Genomic DNA, 19470 nt, shown 5'->3' on the forward strand with positions numbered 1-19470 from the left:
ACATATGCTTGTTTTGTAGTGGTTCATAATTCATATGCATTCGTCCACCTTTTTGAACAATCAGAATTTTCATATACGTATAATATTAAGAAAATTTAAAGTATATCTAATATTTATGTAAAGAAAAAATTGAACTATTTTTTGGTGAAGAGATGTTGATTGACTTTCCTTGAACAAGAAGTGTTTTGTCCCTGCTCGTAAAATGTAAGAATATGACAAATGAGCTTAACTCAATCTCTAAAGTTAGTTCATAAGGAGAAGATTACACAAATTCATATAAACAAATTACTAAATCCCACTATACATTTTTGTGATTTAGAATCTTTGATGATTTGAGATGGAGTGTATTTTACTTGTTATAAAGTACAGCTTCTTAGTTTAATTATCATTGTATGTACCTTTACATATATAGATAAAAAATAGTTATACGAGACATAATAGCAAAATTTTATCTGGTTTTGTACATACGTGAAAATCAAAAAGTGACTCGTGAACTCACACCTACCAAAATACATTTTTATTTTTTATTTTTCGAGCATTTGATGTTTGATATCTGTATTAAATCTCGATTATTTTGAATTCGTGCAACTCCATTAAAAAATAAAACGTAAAAACCCAAAAAGAAATTACATCTTTTATAAAATTTTGTTCTCCTAAAGTTAATTAATTTATCTTGTTGAATTTTTTTATTGTGGAGAGATAAAAGAAAACAATCATTGCATTTATGTACTTTGATTATGCTTTAATATTTTTATTTATTTAAAAAAATGATAGGTATCCTATTCTTTCTTTGCATTATGAATCCAATTAATATGGACACAGTTGTTTAAGTTGGTATAACCACTTTAGAAAGACAACATAAAATTTCCTGGCACACATCTTTTCACTTAATTAATTATTACTACTTTAAACAACTTAATTAAAGAGTAGGAAAAAGGTTCCTTCTAAAATAAGTAAATGAGATAACAATTTTATTTTGTTATTAATTAATATATAATTTGTAAGAGCGGCAGAGATTTTTGTTTAATTTAACTTGCACTTGCAAAAGCAATGCTCGACTTCCTTTTATTCTACGCCTCTTCCATCCCCACAAATAAAAATACCATAATTAATTTATAGTGTAACTAAACACTAAAAAAGGAAATTAATCATATATATTTTAATAAAAAAAATAAAAATTTCGAACATCATCAATTGGACACTTAATAGCTCTATGATATCGTTGAAAACTATATAATAAATCATAAGGTTTTAAAAATTACGATTATTCCTTAATAATAATGACCAAATTCATTTTATATTAACGGAAGGTGATCACACAGTCAGTTATAATTTTAAATATATATATAAGAAATATAATGTTCTATCGTGTCGTATATCTAATTTTCTATTGTCATATTGATTTCCGTGGAAAGGTGATATATATATAAATATCGCATATTAATATTTATCTGAAATTAATATTTTTATACGGTACGTAACAATTTGAAAGAAGGATTCTTCTAGATCATTTTCACTTTGGTGTCATGTGGTCCTATTTATTAGTTCAATTCAAAGATGAAAACCCAGTTTTTAGACGCTTCTTTAATTTGGATTTCACTTTCTATTTTTATCAACTTTTTTTTTCTTTTTCAATTTTGGCCTTATTATAATATACTCTGTTTTATTTTCAATTCTGACCTTTCTTTCTTTGTCCTAAAAAAATGACAACTGTCACTGAAAAGATTGAAGTTTGCTTTTTTTTTCTTTTCCCCCAATCAAGTGGCTTCTTTTTAAAAAATATCTTAATAACGACCAAATTTCGACAATTTCAAGCTAATATTTTCAATAATTTAAAAATAAAACATTTTTTGGCATATGAAATTCAGTGAGCATGTAAGTTGATTGTTGGACACGTGGACAGACTGTTCTCTTACGTATGATAAACTTATAAAGTCATCAGAGTTAATTATTTCAATTTTCTAATATATTTAAGACCGTTTTTTTCTTTAATTAAGAAAGTATCAGTTCAACCAATATTGACTTTAACTAATTCCATTAATATTAAGCTTTTTAGACCTAACCCACATGTTAAGTCCAGGGGTAATAAGGTCAGCTTATAATACAGCAAGGTATAATATTTGTTTTACTTCTATTAGGCATAGCTAATCTAGATTGGTTCACTAACTTTTGTTTAGATTCTGATTGAAAAGATAGTGATCGTTATTTTCAATTTAATATTTCAAAAACTATTTTAACCGCACCCGCACATTAATATAAATTGTTATGATATGGAATAAGTTAAATAATCATTGCCATCATTGAGTTGAAGAAAAAAATAAAAATGAGAGCATAAAAATAATGAAGAAAGAATAATCTTGGAAATGATTACCACTTTAATGTAAAAAATCATAACAAATAGACTAATCATTTGTTTTTATTTCAAATATAAGTATGATTCTTATCTTGTTAATAACCTATGAGTTTGTTGAGAATGTAACATCAATATTTCAAATTGATATATCATAGTGATATGTGACGTGTTATACACTTGTAAAGGCATAATGAACTTATCAAAATTATTTTTTTGTACCCTTTATTATTATTATTGTTATTATTATTATTATTATTATTAAATTAATTTATTAAAAATAATACATTCCGATATATTGCCGGAAAAGCAACTAACAACTATAAATCGGAAATGCATTAAATAAATGTTATCCAAATATAGAATAAGTTTAATCATAGACTACAAAATCAAGAAGCAAATGTAATTCCACAAATAAAATTTGGAAAGATATGATATATGCATAATTTATTTTTATGAGGTAGAAAAATTATTTATTATAGATATTCAAAATAATGATAATAAAGTGACAAGATACACAACCAATTAAATAGCATGAATAAAAGAACTATTCAAGTATTTGGTAATGCTATTTTAATAGTAAAAAGAAAAGGTGACTAGCTCACTCACCGTCTCTCGTATTACAACACCCGGCTACCTATTAATTACACCCGGCTACCTATTAATTAAGTAATATCTTTCTATAATAATTTCCAATCTTTAAATATTTCTATCTAAAATCATGTTACGTTCTCAGTTAGAAATATTTTATGTCCGGCAGAACCACCTCCCCATTTTTTAATCATAGACTCAAAAACCAAAATCTATTTTCTCCTTTTTAATTTCCAAAACTACCCCACCAAACCTTCTTCATAACGTAACCAACCAAAACAAATATAAAAACAATTTATCCAAACCCACTACACACACCCCCCTTCTCTTCAAGCACATATAAAAACACATAGTGGCCTCAGAAAAAAACAGAAACAAAAAAATGGATTTCATCAGAATGAAAATAAGTCTTTCTGTCTTATTGTTTTTCCATGTTTGGCTTTGTAGAGCCTTTAATGATGTCTCAACAATTCCTTTTAACAAAGGATTCAGCCATCTCTTTGGTAATGGAAACATTCTTCATGCTAAAGATGATAATAGCCTTCAACTTCATCTCAACAAAAACACAGGTAAACATATATTTCCAAATTTCACTGTGTTTGATACGACAGAAGTCATGAAAAATATTTGTCATGGCAAGTAACTTAATATACCCATAATATGTCTAAATTTATTCGTTTTTTTTTTTCTAATTATTATTACAGGTTCAGGTTTCAAGTCTTCTGACCTTTACAACCATGGTTTCTTCAGTGCTAAAATTAAATTGCCATCAGATTATACTGCAGGAATCGTTGTTGCCTTCTATGTATGTATCGTTAATATTATTCCTTTTTTTTTTTCAAATATGATCTTTATCGTAGTTTAAATCAGCAGAGTCAGGAATTCAAATTTATTTCCATAATATAATATTTCAACGAAGGGGTTCAGTTGGACCTCCCTGCACCCCTCTATCTTCACCCACGGTTTTAATATGGGAGCCACCTTTATCAGATATTCTTTCGCGGAAAAATTATATTGTATAAATAGATAATTTATTTTATGTATACGGATTATCATATGTTGTTGATGTTTTTTCATGTGTAATTTATTTCTTTATATATTTTAACTTTCTTTAATAGAAATTCTGACTCTGTTTATTTGGGTGCAGACAACGAACCAAGATGTATTTAAGAAGACACATGATGAACTAGATTTTGAATTTTTGGGAAATATAAGAGGAAAAGCATGGAGATTTCAAACAAATATGTATGGAAATGGAAGCACACATAGAGGAAGAGAAGAAAGATATACTCTATGGTTTGATCCTTCTAAAGAGTTCCATCGTTATAGTATTTTGTGGACCAACAAAAACATCATGTGAGTTTTACTTACTTTAATTTATTTTAACTTCTTTCTTTAAATTTAAGTAAAGTACAACGCGGATTCGTTGAATATAAATTTCTCATTTTTGCGGCTGCTTTTTCTACTAGTTTGACCTTTACAAAAACACGGTTATTACTGTTCTACAACAAATTAATATGCACGGTACAACTTTCAAGTATCACATGTAGAATCATATGATTGTATCGTTTGTCTGATTTTAACTTGATAAAGTATAACTTTATGTAAAAGTTATAACAATTAAAAGTGGACAAAGAGAGTATAATTTTATGTAAAAGTCAATTTTTATTAATTATTCTAATCTAAAATTCATGACGTTTTGTTGTTGGATATTTTACTAAAAATTATTGCATTTTGAATATTAAAAATGTATGGTGAGACTTTTTTTTTTCTTTTACGTGATGATGAATTAGTCATTGACTGGTTCAATGAATCTATTTATTAGTCACATTTTCTATCTGATTTATTCAAAAGACGACGACGTATAACTGAACTGGAAAAGTCTAATGTTCCGTGATCAAATTGTAGATAACTACCCTAATTAATCATTATTAAAGTAACTCATTGACAAAATGACAATTATGTCTTAAATCATGATTTGACAATTTAATTTTCTTCTTTTTTTCCTTTCTGGATGTGAACATGAGTTTCCTTAATTACATATAAAATATGTAGCTATAATATTTTTTAAGAAAAATAAATGCGAGAGTGGAAAAATATATAGGAACAACTTATTAGGATTTATCGAAAACAACTGATCTATTTTTATAAGATAAGGTTGAACTCTACGTACTCATCACTCTCTACATAGCCCACTTGAATTATTTTTCATTAGAAAAAGGTACATATATATGATATAACCAAATCCACATTAAAGTAATTAATTAAATGATAATATCGTTTACAATATTGAACCTCTCAATTATTGACAATTTAATTTTGTTGTTTGCTTCTTTCTGGATGTGAACATCAAGGGTTTCTTTAATCACATAAAAATCATATGGCTTATAATATTTCTTTAGAAGATAAATTCGAAAAGAAAAAAAATACAAAAACAAATAATATGAGATTTTAGATCAATATTTGCTTTCTAGAACCTATTATTTTAGTCGAGGGTCTTAGAAAAAACATTTTTATCTTCACAAGATATGAATAACTGAATAAGCATCACCCTCTTCAGACCACACTTATGAGATGGGATATTGTAGTTGTTGTTTGTTAACCTATATTAAAGATCCTCTTTTCTTCCAACCAATATGCTGCTATAGTTTAACCACTTTGTATTAGATTGAATTGACTAATATAAATTATTTCCCACAATATAGTGTAACCACTTTGTATTACATTGAATTGACTAACATTATCAATTATTAATTTCTTAATTAGAAAAAAGGTACATATAACCTTATCCACATTAAAGTAATTAAATGATAGATTGAACCTCTCAATTATTGACATTTTTATTAATTAATTTCTATTTTGACAACAGATTTTATATAGATGATGTTCCAATTAGAGAAATAGTAAGAAATGATGCAATGGGTGGAGACTACCCATCAAAGCCAATGGGCCTATATGCAACAATTTGGGATGGTTCAGATTGGGCTACTTCAGGTGGAAAATACAAAACAAATTACAAATATGCACCATTTATAGCTGAATTTACTGATTTAGTACTCAATGGATGTGCAATGGACCCATTGGAACAAGTTGTAAACCCTAGTCTTTGTGATGAAAAAGATGTTGAACTCCAAAACGCAGATTTTTCAAGGATTACATTGAGACAAAGAATGGCCATGAAAAGATTCAGGGCGAAATATATGTACTATTCTTACTGTTACGATTCGTTGAGGTACTCAGTGCCACCACCAGAGTGCGAAATAGATCCAGTTGAGCAACAACGTTTTAAAGAGACTGGAAGGTTGAAATTTATAAACAAGCACCACGGACATCATCATCCTAAGAAATCAAGAAGTGAAGTTCTTGATGCTAGGAATTATGGAAATGAAGATGAAGAGTGATTCAATTTTTGTTTACCAATAGTATTATTGTTGATGTGTATATAGATAAAAAAAAAAATGAGAGAAGAGTGAATTTTTTTTATTTTTCTTGGATTATAGATTTTGTTATAGGATATATTGTCAGAGTGAAGGGTGAAAAATGATTATATGTAAAGTGTGAACATTGATTGAGTTATATTGTAATATAAATAAAGAGATTAAATTATGTATATTGAATTACTAATAAAGGCTCCATACATTCTTTTCTTCAAATTAATCATATAATATCATGATCTGATAAACTTCAATATATCATATTTAACAAAGTGTCTTTTCTTTTTGAAGAACTAAACTATAAATTCACCCATATAATATCATAAACTAACTTCAAGATTGTTTGTTCACTCCTTGCATGGTCCCGAAGTTAGGCTCTTGTTAGTTTTCAAACTTCCATAGAGTTAGGCAAGTTCTATCATAGAGAAAAAATAATATTAGTTATGTTTACTTGCTAATTTATTTATCTATTTAGCTCGTAAAACAACACAGAATGATGATTGTTAAAAAATTAGAACTACAATAGTAGCAAATAGAAATGAGAGCCTATGAGAAGTATAGAGAAAGAATATTATTTTTCAAGCGTACTATTATTAATTAAGAAAATAACTATAACTTGGTTTAAATATAATATTAATTAATCATTGAGATTATGGAAAGATCATGGATGATGTTATGGAGTTACTGTTGGGTATATAGCAAAGAGTTAATGGGAAATTGAGGGAAGATGAAAAGAGAGGAACTTGAAAAGTCCTCTTATGCTTTAGTAAAAAAGCATTTCTCCCTCATCGGTGGTGGAAAGAAAAATAGAAGAGTTTAAATAGAGAAACACTTCTATTAATTGTTAAAAGGGTTGGAAAGAGGGACCCCCTCGCGTCGTCGTCGTAACTCGACTCGGATCCGCGCGCGACCCATTTTATTTAAACTTTCCCATTTAATTTGAATGGGAAACTTACCCGCCGTTGGAAATGACTGTTCTGAAAGTTGCAACTTTCAGAACAACCATGACCGTTTGAAAGGTTGCAAACTTTCAAGAATGGTCATGTGGATTCTGAAAGGGTGCAACCTTTCGGAACCAGTTCCTCTTGGCTATAAATACCACTGATTCTTCAGACTTTTTTCTTACGAATTTTTCTGATTTCTTCTGCAAAAAGTTTCTTCGTATACTTTACTGTCGTTGAGTGGCTCGCTGACACCAGCGTTTTGGGTATCAATACACTGGTGATTGAGATCATTTTATCCTGGGAGGACATATTCCAAATCAAACATCGGATACTAGAGGGGAATAATTTTCTGAAGGGGACACTGTGCATTCAGTGGGAGAGATCTTTTTCCGTTCTGTTTTTCCAGATTCTGATATGTTTTACAAATTTTAGCTTTTTGTGAATTAATTTATGTTCTTCTGTTTCGTCACTGGCTTATTGGAAACTTTGGTAACTTCGTGTTTCTGCAAAGTTTTTGATAATCAGTGCTACTGTTTTAAACACAGATTGACAACAATCTTAAGGAAATTATATTTATTTTATTTTAATTTGTGTTTCTGGTGGAGACAAAAACCTTCGTGGTTTTATACTCATATTATGTTTGTAATTTAAGTTATTGCTTACTGAGTCATTTGTATCAATTTCTGTTTATTATAGATTCTGATTCTGAAATGACAAATGATAATGTTACGGTGGTTGTTGCTGCACCAACCCGAACTGTTATACCACCAGTAGAGAAACGGTAAAATTCTCTGGTGTGAATTTCAAATGATGGCAGCAACGAGTATTTTTCTGGCTTACCACTCTTGGTTTGCATAAATTTACCAATGAAGTAACTCCGGTGCCTGCTGCTGAAATGACAAACAGAGAAAAATTCATGATTATTGAAGCATGTAAACAGACAGACTTCCTATGTAAGGGCTACATTTTTAGTTCTTTAAAGGATGACTTATATAATGTTTATAGTGCAATGACAACTTTGAAAGAATTGTGGGATGCACTTGAGAAGAAATATAAGACATAAGATGCATGCTTGAAAAAGTTTGTGGTCGCAAAGTTTTTAGACTATAAAATGTTAGATAGTAAAATTATTGGATCACAAGTACAAGAACTTCACCTTATTTTCCATGATCTGATTGCTGAGGATATGGTAGTAAATGAAGCTTTTCAAGTGCCTGCAATGATCGAAAAGTTACCTCCTTCGTGGAACGACTTCAAGAATTATTTAAAGCACAAATATAAGAAAATGAACCTTGAGATCTTATGATTCAGCTCAAGATTGAGAAAGATAACAAAATCGCCGAAAAGATGTCTCGTAAGGGTTCGACAGTAATTAGAGTTAATATTGTTGAAGAAGCTCCTACCAAAGACAAGAAGAGAAAGAAGTCAAACGGACAGAAGTCAGAACAGGTCAAGAAGAAATTCAAAGGCAATTGTTACAATTGTGGTAAGGCTGGTCATAAGTCTTCTGACTGTCGTGCTCCAAGAAAGGACAAAGACAAAGACAAAGGCAAAGGCAAAAGTCAAGCAAACATCGTGGAAGAGATGAAAGATGCATATGACCTCTATGCAATGATCTTGAAGTGCAACTTAATTGAAAATCCCAAGGAGTGATTTCTCGACTCAGGTGGCACTCGACATATTTCCTCTGCGAAAGAAGCTTTTGCAACATACACTTCCGCTGAGTTTGATGAAGATTTGTTCATGAGAAACACAACAACAACGGGGATTGCAGGAACTGGGAAAGTAATGTTGAAAATGACATCCTGCAAGGTATTGACTTTGAACAACGTTCTGCATGTTCCTACTATTAGGAAGAATTTAGTTTTTGCTACATTGCTCGTTAAAAACGGGTTTAAGTGTGTCCTAGTTAGTGACAAAGTTGTAATAAGTAAGAATGAGATATTCTTAGGAAAGGGCTACCTCAATGAGGGCCTCTTCAAACTGAATGTAATGGTTGTTGATAGTATTAATAAGAATTATGCTTCTGTTTACTTAGTGAAGTCAAATGATTTATCGCATGCCCGTTTGGGACATGTAAATTATAAAGCCTTGCGAAAATTGATTACTTTAGAAGTATTGCCTGATTTCAAATGCGATAAATCGAAATGTGAAATTTGTGTGGAAAGTAAGTTTGTTAAACATCCTTATAAGTCTGTTGACAGGAATTCAAAACCTTTAGACTTAATTCACACGGATATATGTGATATGAAGTCAATACCATCTCGTGGTGGGAAAAAGTATTTTATAACTTTATTTGATGATTGCACTCAATTCTGTTATGTATATTTGCTTAATAGTAAGGATGAAGCAATTGATGCATTTAAGCAATACAAAAATGAAGTGGAAAATCAATTGAATCTAAAGATAAAAATGATTCGGAGTGATAGGGGTGGAGAATACGAATCTCCTTTTGCAGAAATATGTTTGGAATATGGTATTATCCATCAAACTACTGCACCCTATACACCACAGTCCAATGGTGTGGCTGAACGGAAGGACAGAACATTAAAGGAAATGATGAATGCCTTGATAATCAGTTCTGGTTCACCGCAAAATCTATGGGGGGAAGCCATCCTTACGGCTAACAAGATACTCAATAGGGTACCCCATAGAAAAACACAATCGATTCCATATGAGTTATGGAAAGAAAGGAAACCCAACTTGAAATATTTCAAAGTGTGGAGGTGTCTTGCCAAGGTAGAGGTTCATTACCCAAGAGGGTGAAAATTGGACCCAAAACAGTGGATTGTGTATTTATTGGATATGTTGTGAATAGTAAGGCCTGTCGGTTTTTGGTTCACAAATCTAATAATCCTGAAATTCATTTGAATACGGTAATTGAGTCAGATAACGCTGAGTTCTTTGAACACATTTATCCGTATAAAACTGAATGTGAGTCGACAAGTGAAAGACCTAAACGACCACGAGAAGAATCAATGGAAAATACACTATCTAATGAAAATCCTATGCGTAGTAATCGCCAACGAAAATCCACGTCTTTAGGACCAGATTTTGTGGCATTCTTGCTTGAAAATGAGTCTCCAACATTTAAAGCAGATATGTCTTCGTCTGAGTCAATCTATTAGAAAAAAGCAGTCAATAGTGAGATCAAATCAATTTTAAGTAATTATACTTGGGAATTGACTAATCTTCTTCCAGGAAATAAACATTTAAGATTAAAGTGGATCTTTAAAAGGAAACTGAAAGCCAATGGGACTATTGACAATTATAAGGCTAGACTTGTAGTCAAAGGATACAGACAAAAGTAAGGTCTGGACTATTTTGATACATACTCTCCAGTAACAAAGATAACATCAATTAGGATGTTAATAGCACTAGCGGCAGTGCATGATCTTAAAATTCACCAGATGGATGTAAAGACAACCTTCTTAAATGGCGAGTTGGAGGAAGAAATTTACATGGAACAACATGAAGGGTTTGTGGTTCCTGATAAAGAAGAGAAAATGTGCAGACTTGTAAAGTCGCTTTATGGGCTCAAGCAACCCAAACAATGGCATGCTAAATTTGACCAAACAATGTTGGCAAATAGATTCAAGAGTAACGAATTTGATAAGTGTGTTTACATTAAAAACATTCCGAATCATGAAGTCATTGTTTGTTTTTATGTCGATGACATGTTAATAATGAGTAAAGATATTGACGATATAAATGCTACTAAGCGCATGGTGTCCAGTAAGTTCGATATGAAGAACTTAGGAGTTGATGATTTGATCTTAGGGATCAGGATTCTCAAAACTCCTCAGGGACTAGCATTATCTCAATCTCATTATATTGAAAGAGTATTGGATAAGTTCAAGTACTTTAATTTCAATGTTATCAAAACTTCAATTGACTTAAGCTTTACATTTCAAAAGAATGAATGTGAAAGTGACTCTCAATTGGAATATGCAGAGTGTTGAGAAGTTTGATGTATATTATGAATTGTACGCGACCAGATATAGCATGTGCTATTAGCAAATTGAGTCGGTTCACTATTAATCTGAATCAAACTCACTGGATGGCAATGAAACGTGTGTTGGGGTATCTGAAACATACACAACACTATGTTTTGCATTATAATAAATATTCTGTCGTGATTGAAGGATATAGTGATGCAAATTAGATCACCGGGTCAAATGAAGTAAAATCCACAAGTGGTTATGTGTTTACACTTGGTGGAGGAGCAATCTCTTGGAAATCGTCTAAACAGACATGTATCGCTCGCTCCACAATGAAATCTTAATTTATTGCTTTAGATAAGGTTGGTGAAGAAGTTGAATGGCTCAGGAATTTCTTAGAGTATATTCCATTCTGGCCCAAACCTGTGGGACCTATTTGCATACATTGTGATAGTTAAGCTTCAATAGGTAGGGCATGAAACATCATGTACAACGGGAAGTCTCGTCATATACGACAAAGACATAACACCGTAAGACAACTGCTCTCTAGTGGAATTATCACAATTGACTATGTGAAGTCAAGCAATAATGTATCAGATCCACTTACGAAAGGGCTAGTGAGAGAGACAGTTGAAAGATCATCTAAGGGAATGGGTTTGCTTAGGACAAGTTAGCATGATGGTAACTCTATCTAGCAGACTAGAGATCCCAAGAGCTAGATTCAAGGAGAAAAACAAAGTTGTGATTGACGGTTCGACATTGTCAATCAACTAAATCCATTCTCATGATGAAGACAATGTTCAAGAACAAGGTTAAGACTTTAAGGCTTGTTAATGAGTTCATAAAGCTTAAAGTTTTTAATGATTTGCTAAGTTTGGCAGATTTGACCAAATAGTGTATCTACGATAAGACACGGTTAGAAATCACATATGTGAGTGAGAAGTGTAAGCCGCTTAAAGGAGAATTTTTTGTCAAAAGACTATTCTCTATACACTCATGAAACTAGGAGGTATTCATGGCTGAAATGAACACAACCGTAAGAACCATAAACGGTAAAGGGTGAATTGTGTGACATATGGTTGTCTAGGTATACACCAAAGCTCGACGGTTTAAAGATATCACATCTACCGATTGACCGAGTATATCCGACATATGTTCACTACGAAAAGTCCAATGGAAAACCTACTTATCCAGATGCAATTGATCCTTGCTTGTAAAATACACACTCGTCCGTGCATTCCTTATGTTATAACCATTCCCCATTCATGTAGGGGATTGTTGGGTATATAACAAAAGTTAATGGGAAATAGAGGGAAGATGAAAAGAGAGGAACTTGAAAAGTCCTCTTATGCTTTAGTAAAAATGCATTTCTCCCTCATCGGCGGTGGAAAGAAAAATAGAAGCGTTTAAATAGAGAAACACTTCTATTAATTGTTAAAAGGGTTGGAAAGAGGGATGTCGCTCACTCGGCTTCGACTTTGGCTTTGGAAAATGATCGATCGAGAGATTATTTTTGGACAAAGTTTGTTTTAATTATTTAAAATAAATTAAATGCCCAAAATGTTTCAATTAATTAGTTAATTAACTGAAACGTTCCGACCCGACTTGGATCCGCGCGCGACCCATTTTATTTAAACTTTCCCGTTTTATTTGAATTTCCCGCCGTTGGAAAGGTTGCAACTTTCAGGAACAACCATGACCGTTTGAAAGGTTACAAACTTTCAAGAATGGTCGTGTGGATTCTGAAAGGTTGCAACCTTTTGGAACTAGTTCCTCTTGGCTATAAATACCACTGATTCTTCAGACTTTTTTCTTACGAATTTTTCTGATTTCTTCTGCACAAAGTTTCTTCGTATACTTTACTGCCGTTGAGTGGCTCGCTGACACCAACGTTTTGGATATCAATACACTGGTGATTGAGATCATTTTATCCTGGGAGGACATATTCCAAATCAAACCTCGGATACTAGAGGGGAATAATTTTCTTAAGGGGACACTGTGCATTCAATGGGATAGATCTTTTTCCGTTCTGTTTTTCCAGATTCTGATATGTTTTACAAATTTATTTTTTGTGAATTAATTTATGTTCTTCTGTTTCATCACTGGCTCATTGGAAACTTTGGTAACTTCGCGTTGTTGCAAAGTTTCTGGTAATCAATGCTACTGTTTTAAACACAGATTGGCAACAATCTTAAGGAAATTGTATTTTTCTGGTGGAGACAAAAACCTTCATGGTTTTATACTCATATTCTGTTTGTAATTTAAGTTATTGCTTACTGAGTCTTTTGTATCAATTTCTGTTTATTACAGATTCTGATTCTGAAATGACAAATTATAATGTTACGGTGGCTGTTGCTGCACCAACCCGAACTATTGTACCACTAGCAGAGAAACCAATAAAATTCTCTGGTGTGAATTTCAAATGATGGCAGCAATGAGTATTTTTCTGGTTTACCACTCTTGGTCTGCATAAATTTACCAATGAAGTAACTTCAGTGCCTACTGCTGAAATGATAGACAGAGAAAAATTCATGATTATTGAAGCATGGAAACAGGCAGACTTCCTATGTAAGGGCTACATTTTGAGTTCTTTAGAGGATGACTTATATAATGTCTATAGTGCAATGACAACTTCGAAAGAATTGTGGGATACACTTGAGAAGAAATATAAGACAGAAGATGCATGCTTGAAAAAGTTTGTGGTTGCAAAGTTTTTAGACTATAAAATGTCAGATAGTAAAATTGTTGGATCACAAGTACACGAACTTCAACTTATTTTCCATGATCTGATTGCTGAGGATATGGTAGTAAATGAAGCTTTTCAAGTGGCTGCAATGATCGAGAAGTTACCTCCTTCGTGGAACGACTTCAAGAATTATTTAAAGCATAAACGTAAGAAAATGAAGCTTGAGATCTTGTGATTCGGCTCAAGATTGAGGAAGATAACAAAATCGCCGAAAAGATGTCTCGTAAGGGTTCGACAGTAATTAGAGTTAATATTGTTGAAGAGGCTCCTACCAAAGACAAGAAGAGAAAGAAGTCCAACGGACAGAAGTCAGAACAGGCCAAGAAGAAATTCAAGGGCAACTGTTACAATTGTGGTAAGGTTGGTCATAAGTCTTCTAACTGTCGTGCTCCAAGAAAGGGCAAAGACAAAGACAAAGGCAAAGGCAAAAGTCAAACAAACATCGTGGAAGAGATGAAAGATGCATATGACCTCTGTGCAATGATCTTGGAGTGCAACTTAGTTGGAAATCCCAAGGAGTGGTTTCTCGACTTAGGTGCCACTCAACATATTTTCCTCTGCGAAAGAAGCCTTTGCAACATATACTCCTACTGAGTTTGATGAAGATTTGTTTATGGGAAACACAGTAACAACGGGGATTGCAGAAATTGGGAAAGTAATGTTGAAAATGACATCCGGCAAGGTATTGACTTTGAACAACGTTCTGCATGTTCCTACTATTAGAAAGAATTTAGTTTTTGCTGCACTGCTCGTTAAGAATGGGTTTAAGTGTATCCTAGTTAGTGACAAAGTTGTAATAAGTAAAAATGAGATATTCTTAGGAAAGGGCTACCTCAATGAGGGCCTCTTCAAACTGAATGTAATGGTTGTTGATAGTATTAATAAGAATTCTGCTTCTGTTTACTTATTGGAGTCAAATGATTTATAGCATGCCCGTTTGGGACATGTAAATTACAAAGCCTTGCGGAAATTGAATACTTTAGAAGTATTGCCTGCTTTCAAATGCGATAAATCGAAATGTGAAATTTGTGTGGAAAGTAAGTTTGTTAAACATCCTTATAAGTGTGTTGACAGGAATTCAAAACCTTTAGACTTAATTCACGCGAATATATGCAATATGAAGTCAATACCATCTCGTGGTGGGAAAAAGTATTTTATAACTTTATTTGACGATTGCACTCGATTCTGTTATGTATATTTGCTTAATAGTAAGGATGAAACAATTGATACATTTAAGCAATACAAAAATGAAGTGAAAAATCAATTGAATCTAAAGATAAAAATGATTCGGAGTGATAGGGGTGGAGAATACGAATCTCCTTTTGCAGAAATATGTTTGGAATTTGGTATTATCCATCAAACTACTGCACCCTATACACCACAGTCTAATGGTGTGGCTGAATGGAAGGACAGAACATTAAAGGAAATTATGAATGTCTTGATAATCAACTATGGTTCACTGCAAAATCTATGGGGAGGAAGCCATCCTTACAGCTAACAAGATACTCAATAGGGTACCCCGTAGAAAAACGCAATCGATTCCATATGAGTTATGGAAAGGAAGGAAACCCAACTTGAAATATTTCAAAGTGTGGGGGTGTCTAGCCAAGGTAGAGATTCCTTTACCCAAGAGGGTGAAAATTGGACTCAAAACAGTGGATTGTGTATTTATTGGATATGTTGTGAACAGTAAAGCCTATCAATTTTTGGTTCACAAATATGATAATCTTGAAATTCATGTGAATACGGTAATTGAGTCAGATAACGCTGAGTTCTTTAAACACATTTATCTGTATAAAACTGAATGTGAGTCGACAAGTGAAAGATCTAAACGACCACGAGAAGAATCAATGGAAAATACACTACCTAATGAGAATCCTAGGCGTAGTAATCGCCAACGAAAATCCACGTCTTCGGACCAGATTTTGTTGCATTTCTTGCTTGAAAATGAGCCTCCAACATTTAAAGCAGACATGTCTTCGTCTGAGTCAATCTATTGGAAAGAAGCAGTCAATAGTGAGATCGAATCAATTTTAAGTAATCATACTTAGGAATTGACTGATCTTCTTCCAGGAAATAAACATTTAGGATCAACGTGTATCTTTAAAAGGAAAATGAAAGTAGATGGGACTATTGACAAATATAAGGCTAGACTTGTAGTCAAATGATACAGACAAATGGAAGGTCTGGACTACTTTGATACATACTCTCTAGTAACAATGATAACATCAATTAGGATGTTAATAGCACTAGCGGCAGTGCATGATATTAAAATTCACCAGATGGATGTAAAGACAACCTTCTTAGATGACGAGTTGGAGGAAGAAATTTACATTGAACAACCTGAAGGGTTTGTGATTCCTGGTAAAGAAGAGAAAGTGTGCAGACTTGTGAAGTCGCTTTATAGGCTCAAGCAAACACCCAAATAATGACATGCTAAATTTGACCAAACAATGTTGGCAAATGGATTCAAGATTAACGAATGTGATAAGTGTGTTTACATTAAAAATGTTCCGAATCATGAAGTCATTGTTTGTTTGTATGTTGATGACATGTTAATAATGAGTAAAGATATTGACGATATAAATGCTACTAAGCGCATGCTGTCCAACAAGTTCGATATGAAGAACTTAGGAGTTGATGATTTGACCTTAGGGATCAGGATTCTCAAAATTCCTCAGCGACTAGCATTATCTCAATCTCATTATATTGAAAGAGTATTGGATAAGTTCAAGTACTTGAATTTCAATGTTATCAAAACTCCAATTGACTTAAGCTTTACATTTCAAAAGAATGAATGTGAAAGTGACTCTCAACTAGAAGATGCAGAGTGTTGAGAAGTTTGATGTATATTATGAATTGTACGCGACCAGATATAACATGTGCTATAAGCAAACCGAGTCGGTTCACTAGTAATTCGAATCAAACTCACTGGATGACAATGAAACATGTGTTGGGGTATCTGAAACATACATAACACTATGCTTTGCATTGTAATAAATATTATGTCGTGATTGAATGATATAGTGATGCAAATTGGATCACCGGGTCAAATGAAGTAAAATCCATAAGTGGTTATGTGTTTACACTTGGTGAAGGAGCAATTTCTTGGAAATCATCCAAACAGACATGTATCGCTCGCTCCACAATAAAATCTTAATTTATTGCTTTAGATAAGGCTGATGAAGAAGTTGAATGGCTCAAGAATTTCTTAGAGGATTATTCCATTCTGGCCCAAACCTATGGGACCTATTTGCATACATTGTGATAGTCAAGCATCAATAGGTAGGGCATGAAGCATCATGTACAACGAAAAGTCTCATCATATACGACGGAGACATAACACCGTAAGACAACTGCTTTCTAGTGGAATTATTACAATTGACTATGTGAAGTCAAGCAATAATGTATCAGATCCACTAACGAAAGGGCTAGTGAGAGAGGCAGTTGAAAGATCATCTAAGGGAATGGGTTTGCTTAGGACAAGTCAACATGACGGTAACTCTATCTAGCAGACTGGAGATCTCAAAAGCTAAATTCAAGGAGAAAAACAAAGTTGTGACTGACGGTTCGACATTGCCAATCAACTTAATCCATTCTCATGATGAAGACAATGTTCATGAACAAGGTTAAGACTTTAAGGCCTGTTAATGAGTTAGTAAAGCTTAAAGTTTTTAATGATTTGCTGAGTTTGGCAGATTTGATCAAATAGTGTATCTACGATATGACACAGTTAGAAATCACCTATGTGAGTGTGAAGTGTAAGCCGCTTCAAAGAGAATTTTTTGTTAAAAGACTATTCTCTATACACTCATGAAACCAGGAGGTGTTCATGACTGAAACGAACACAACCGTAAGAACTATAAACGGTAAAGGGTTAATTGTGTGACATATGGTTGTCTAGGTATACATCAAAGCTCGGCGATTTAAAGATATCGCATCTACCGATTGACAGAGTATATCCGACATATGTTCACTACGGAAAGTCCAAGGGAAAACCTACTTATCCAGATGCAATTGATCCTTGCTTGTAAAGTACACACTCGTCCGTGCATTCCTTATGTTATAACCATTCCCCATTCATATGGGGGATTGTTGGGTATATAGCAAAAGTTAATGGGAAATAGAGGGAAGATGAAAAGAGAGGAACTGGAAAAGTCCTCTTATGCTTTAGCAAAAAGGCATTTCTCTCTCATCGGTGGTGGAAAGAAAAATAGAAAAGTTTAAATAGAGAAACACTTCTATTAATTGTTAAAAGGGTTGGAAAGAGGGACGTCACTCGCTTGGCTCGACTTCGGCTTTGGCTTTGGAAAATGATCGATCTAGAGATTATTTTTGGACAGAGTTTGTTTTAATTATTTAGTTAATTATTTAAAATAAATTAAATGGCCAAAATGTTTCAATTAATTAGTTAATTAACTGAAATGTTCCGACCCGACTCGGATCCGCGCACGACCCGTTTTATTTAAACTTTCCTATTTTATTTGAATTTCCCGCCGTTGGAAAGGTTGCAACTTTCAGGAACAACCATGACCGTTTGAAAGGTTACAAACTTTCAAGAATGGTCGTGTGGATTCTGAAAGGTTGCAACCTTTTGGAACTAGTTCCTCTTGGCTATAAATACCACTGATTCTTCAGACTTTTTTCTTACGAATTTTTCTGATTTCTTCTTCTTTTCTTCTGCACAAAGTTTCGTCGTGTACTTTACTGCCGTTGAGTGGCTCGCTCACACTAGCATGTTGGGTATCAATACTGGTGATTGAGATCATTCTATCCTGGGAGGACATATTCCAAATCAAACCTCGGATACTAGAGGGGAATAATTTCCTTAAGGGGACACTGTGCATTCAGTGGGCTTGATCTTTTTCCGTTCTGTTTTTCCAGATTCTTGTATGTTTTATAGATTTTAGTTTTTTGTGAATTAATTTATGTTCTTTTGTTTCATCACTGGTTCATTGGAAACTTTAGTAACTTCGTGTTTCTATAAAATTTCTGGTAATCGGTGCTACTATTTTAAACATACATTGGCAACAGTTACAACCATAGGTTACAACAGGGGGTTATCTACTTGATGGAAAAAGAGTAGTTGACATTCACACTAACAAATACTTACTTCACCTTTTTAAGTGTCCAATAATTGATAATTTATTTTGTTACAATTTTACTAAAATTCTAATTAAAAAAAATTATACCATATCTTGTAATATACATTATCTTCTGTTATGTTTAAAAATCTTGTTAGGAAAAATATCAGTGGAGTCGATTTTAGCTAAGAGAAAAAAATAATGGTATAATTTCTATTTTACTTTCCTTAGTGAAAATATCATTTTCGCGTCAACTTTTCAGTTATTGAGGTTGGTAGTATTTAAGTGATCGAACATATCTGTTAAATTATCAGTTGAACAAATTTGTTGAACATTATGTTCCACTTTTTTTTTTTAAATGACAAAGTAAATCTCGAACT

At 32.8% G+C, this 19470-nt stretch overlaps 2 protein-coding genes across 2 annotated transcripts in view; both read left to right on the forward strand.

Annotated features, from left to right (window-relative positions):
* Positions 1-19470, forward strand: part of LOC125847528 (uncharacterized) — a 126551-nt gene that overhangs the window by 27357 nt on the left and 79724 nt on the right. The gene's annotated exons all lie outside the window — the stretch shown is intronic.
* Positions 3253-6551, forward strand: LOC125847520 (probable xyloglucan endotransglucosylase/hydrolase protein 30). Its single transcript, XM_049527125.1, has 4 exons — positions 3253-3510; positions 3646-3746; positions 4089-4297; positions 5811-6551. The coding sequence occupies exons 1-4, from the start codon at positions 3324-3326 to the stop codon at positions 6340-6342; spliced, it is 1029 nt and encodes a 342-aa protein (XP_049383082.1). The 5' UTR covers positions 3253-3323; the 3' UTR covers positions 6343-6551.

Source organism: Solanum stenotomum, chromosome 1 (assembly GCF_019186545.1).
Source record: "Solanum stenotomum isolate F172 chromosome 1, ASM1918654v1, whole genome shotgun sequence".
In the NCBI taxonomy this organism is placed as follows: domain Eukaryota; kingdom Viridiplantae; phylum Streptophyta; class Magnoliopsida; order Solanales; family Solanaceae; genus Solanum; species Solanum stenotomum.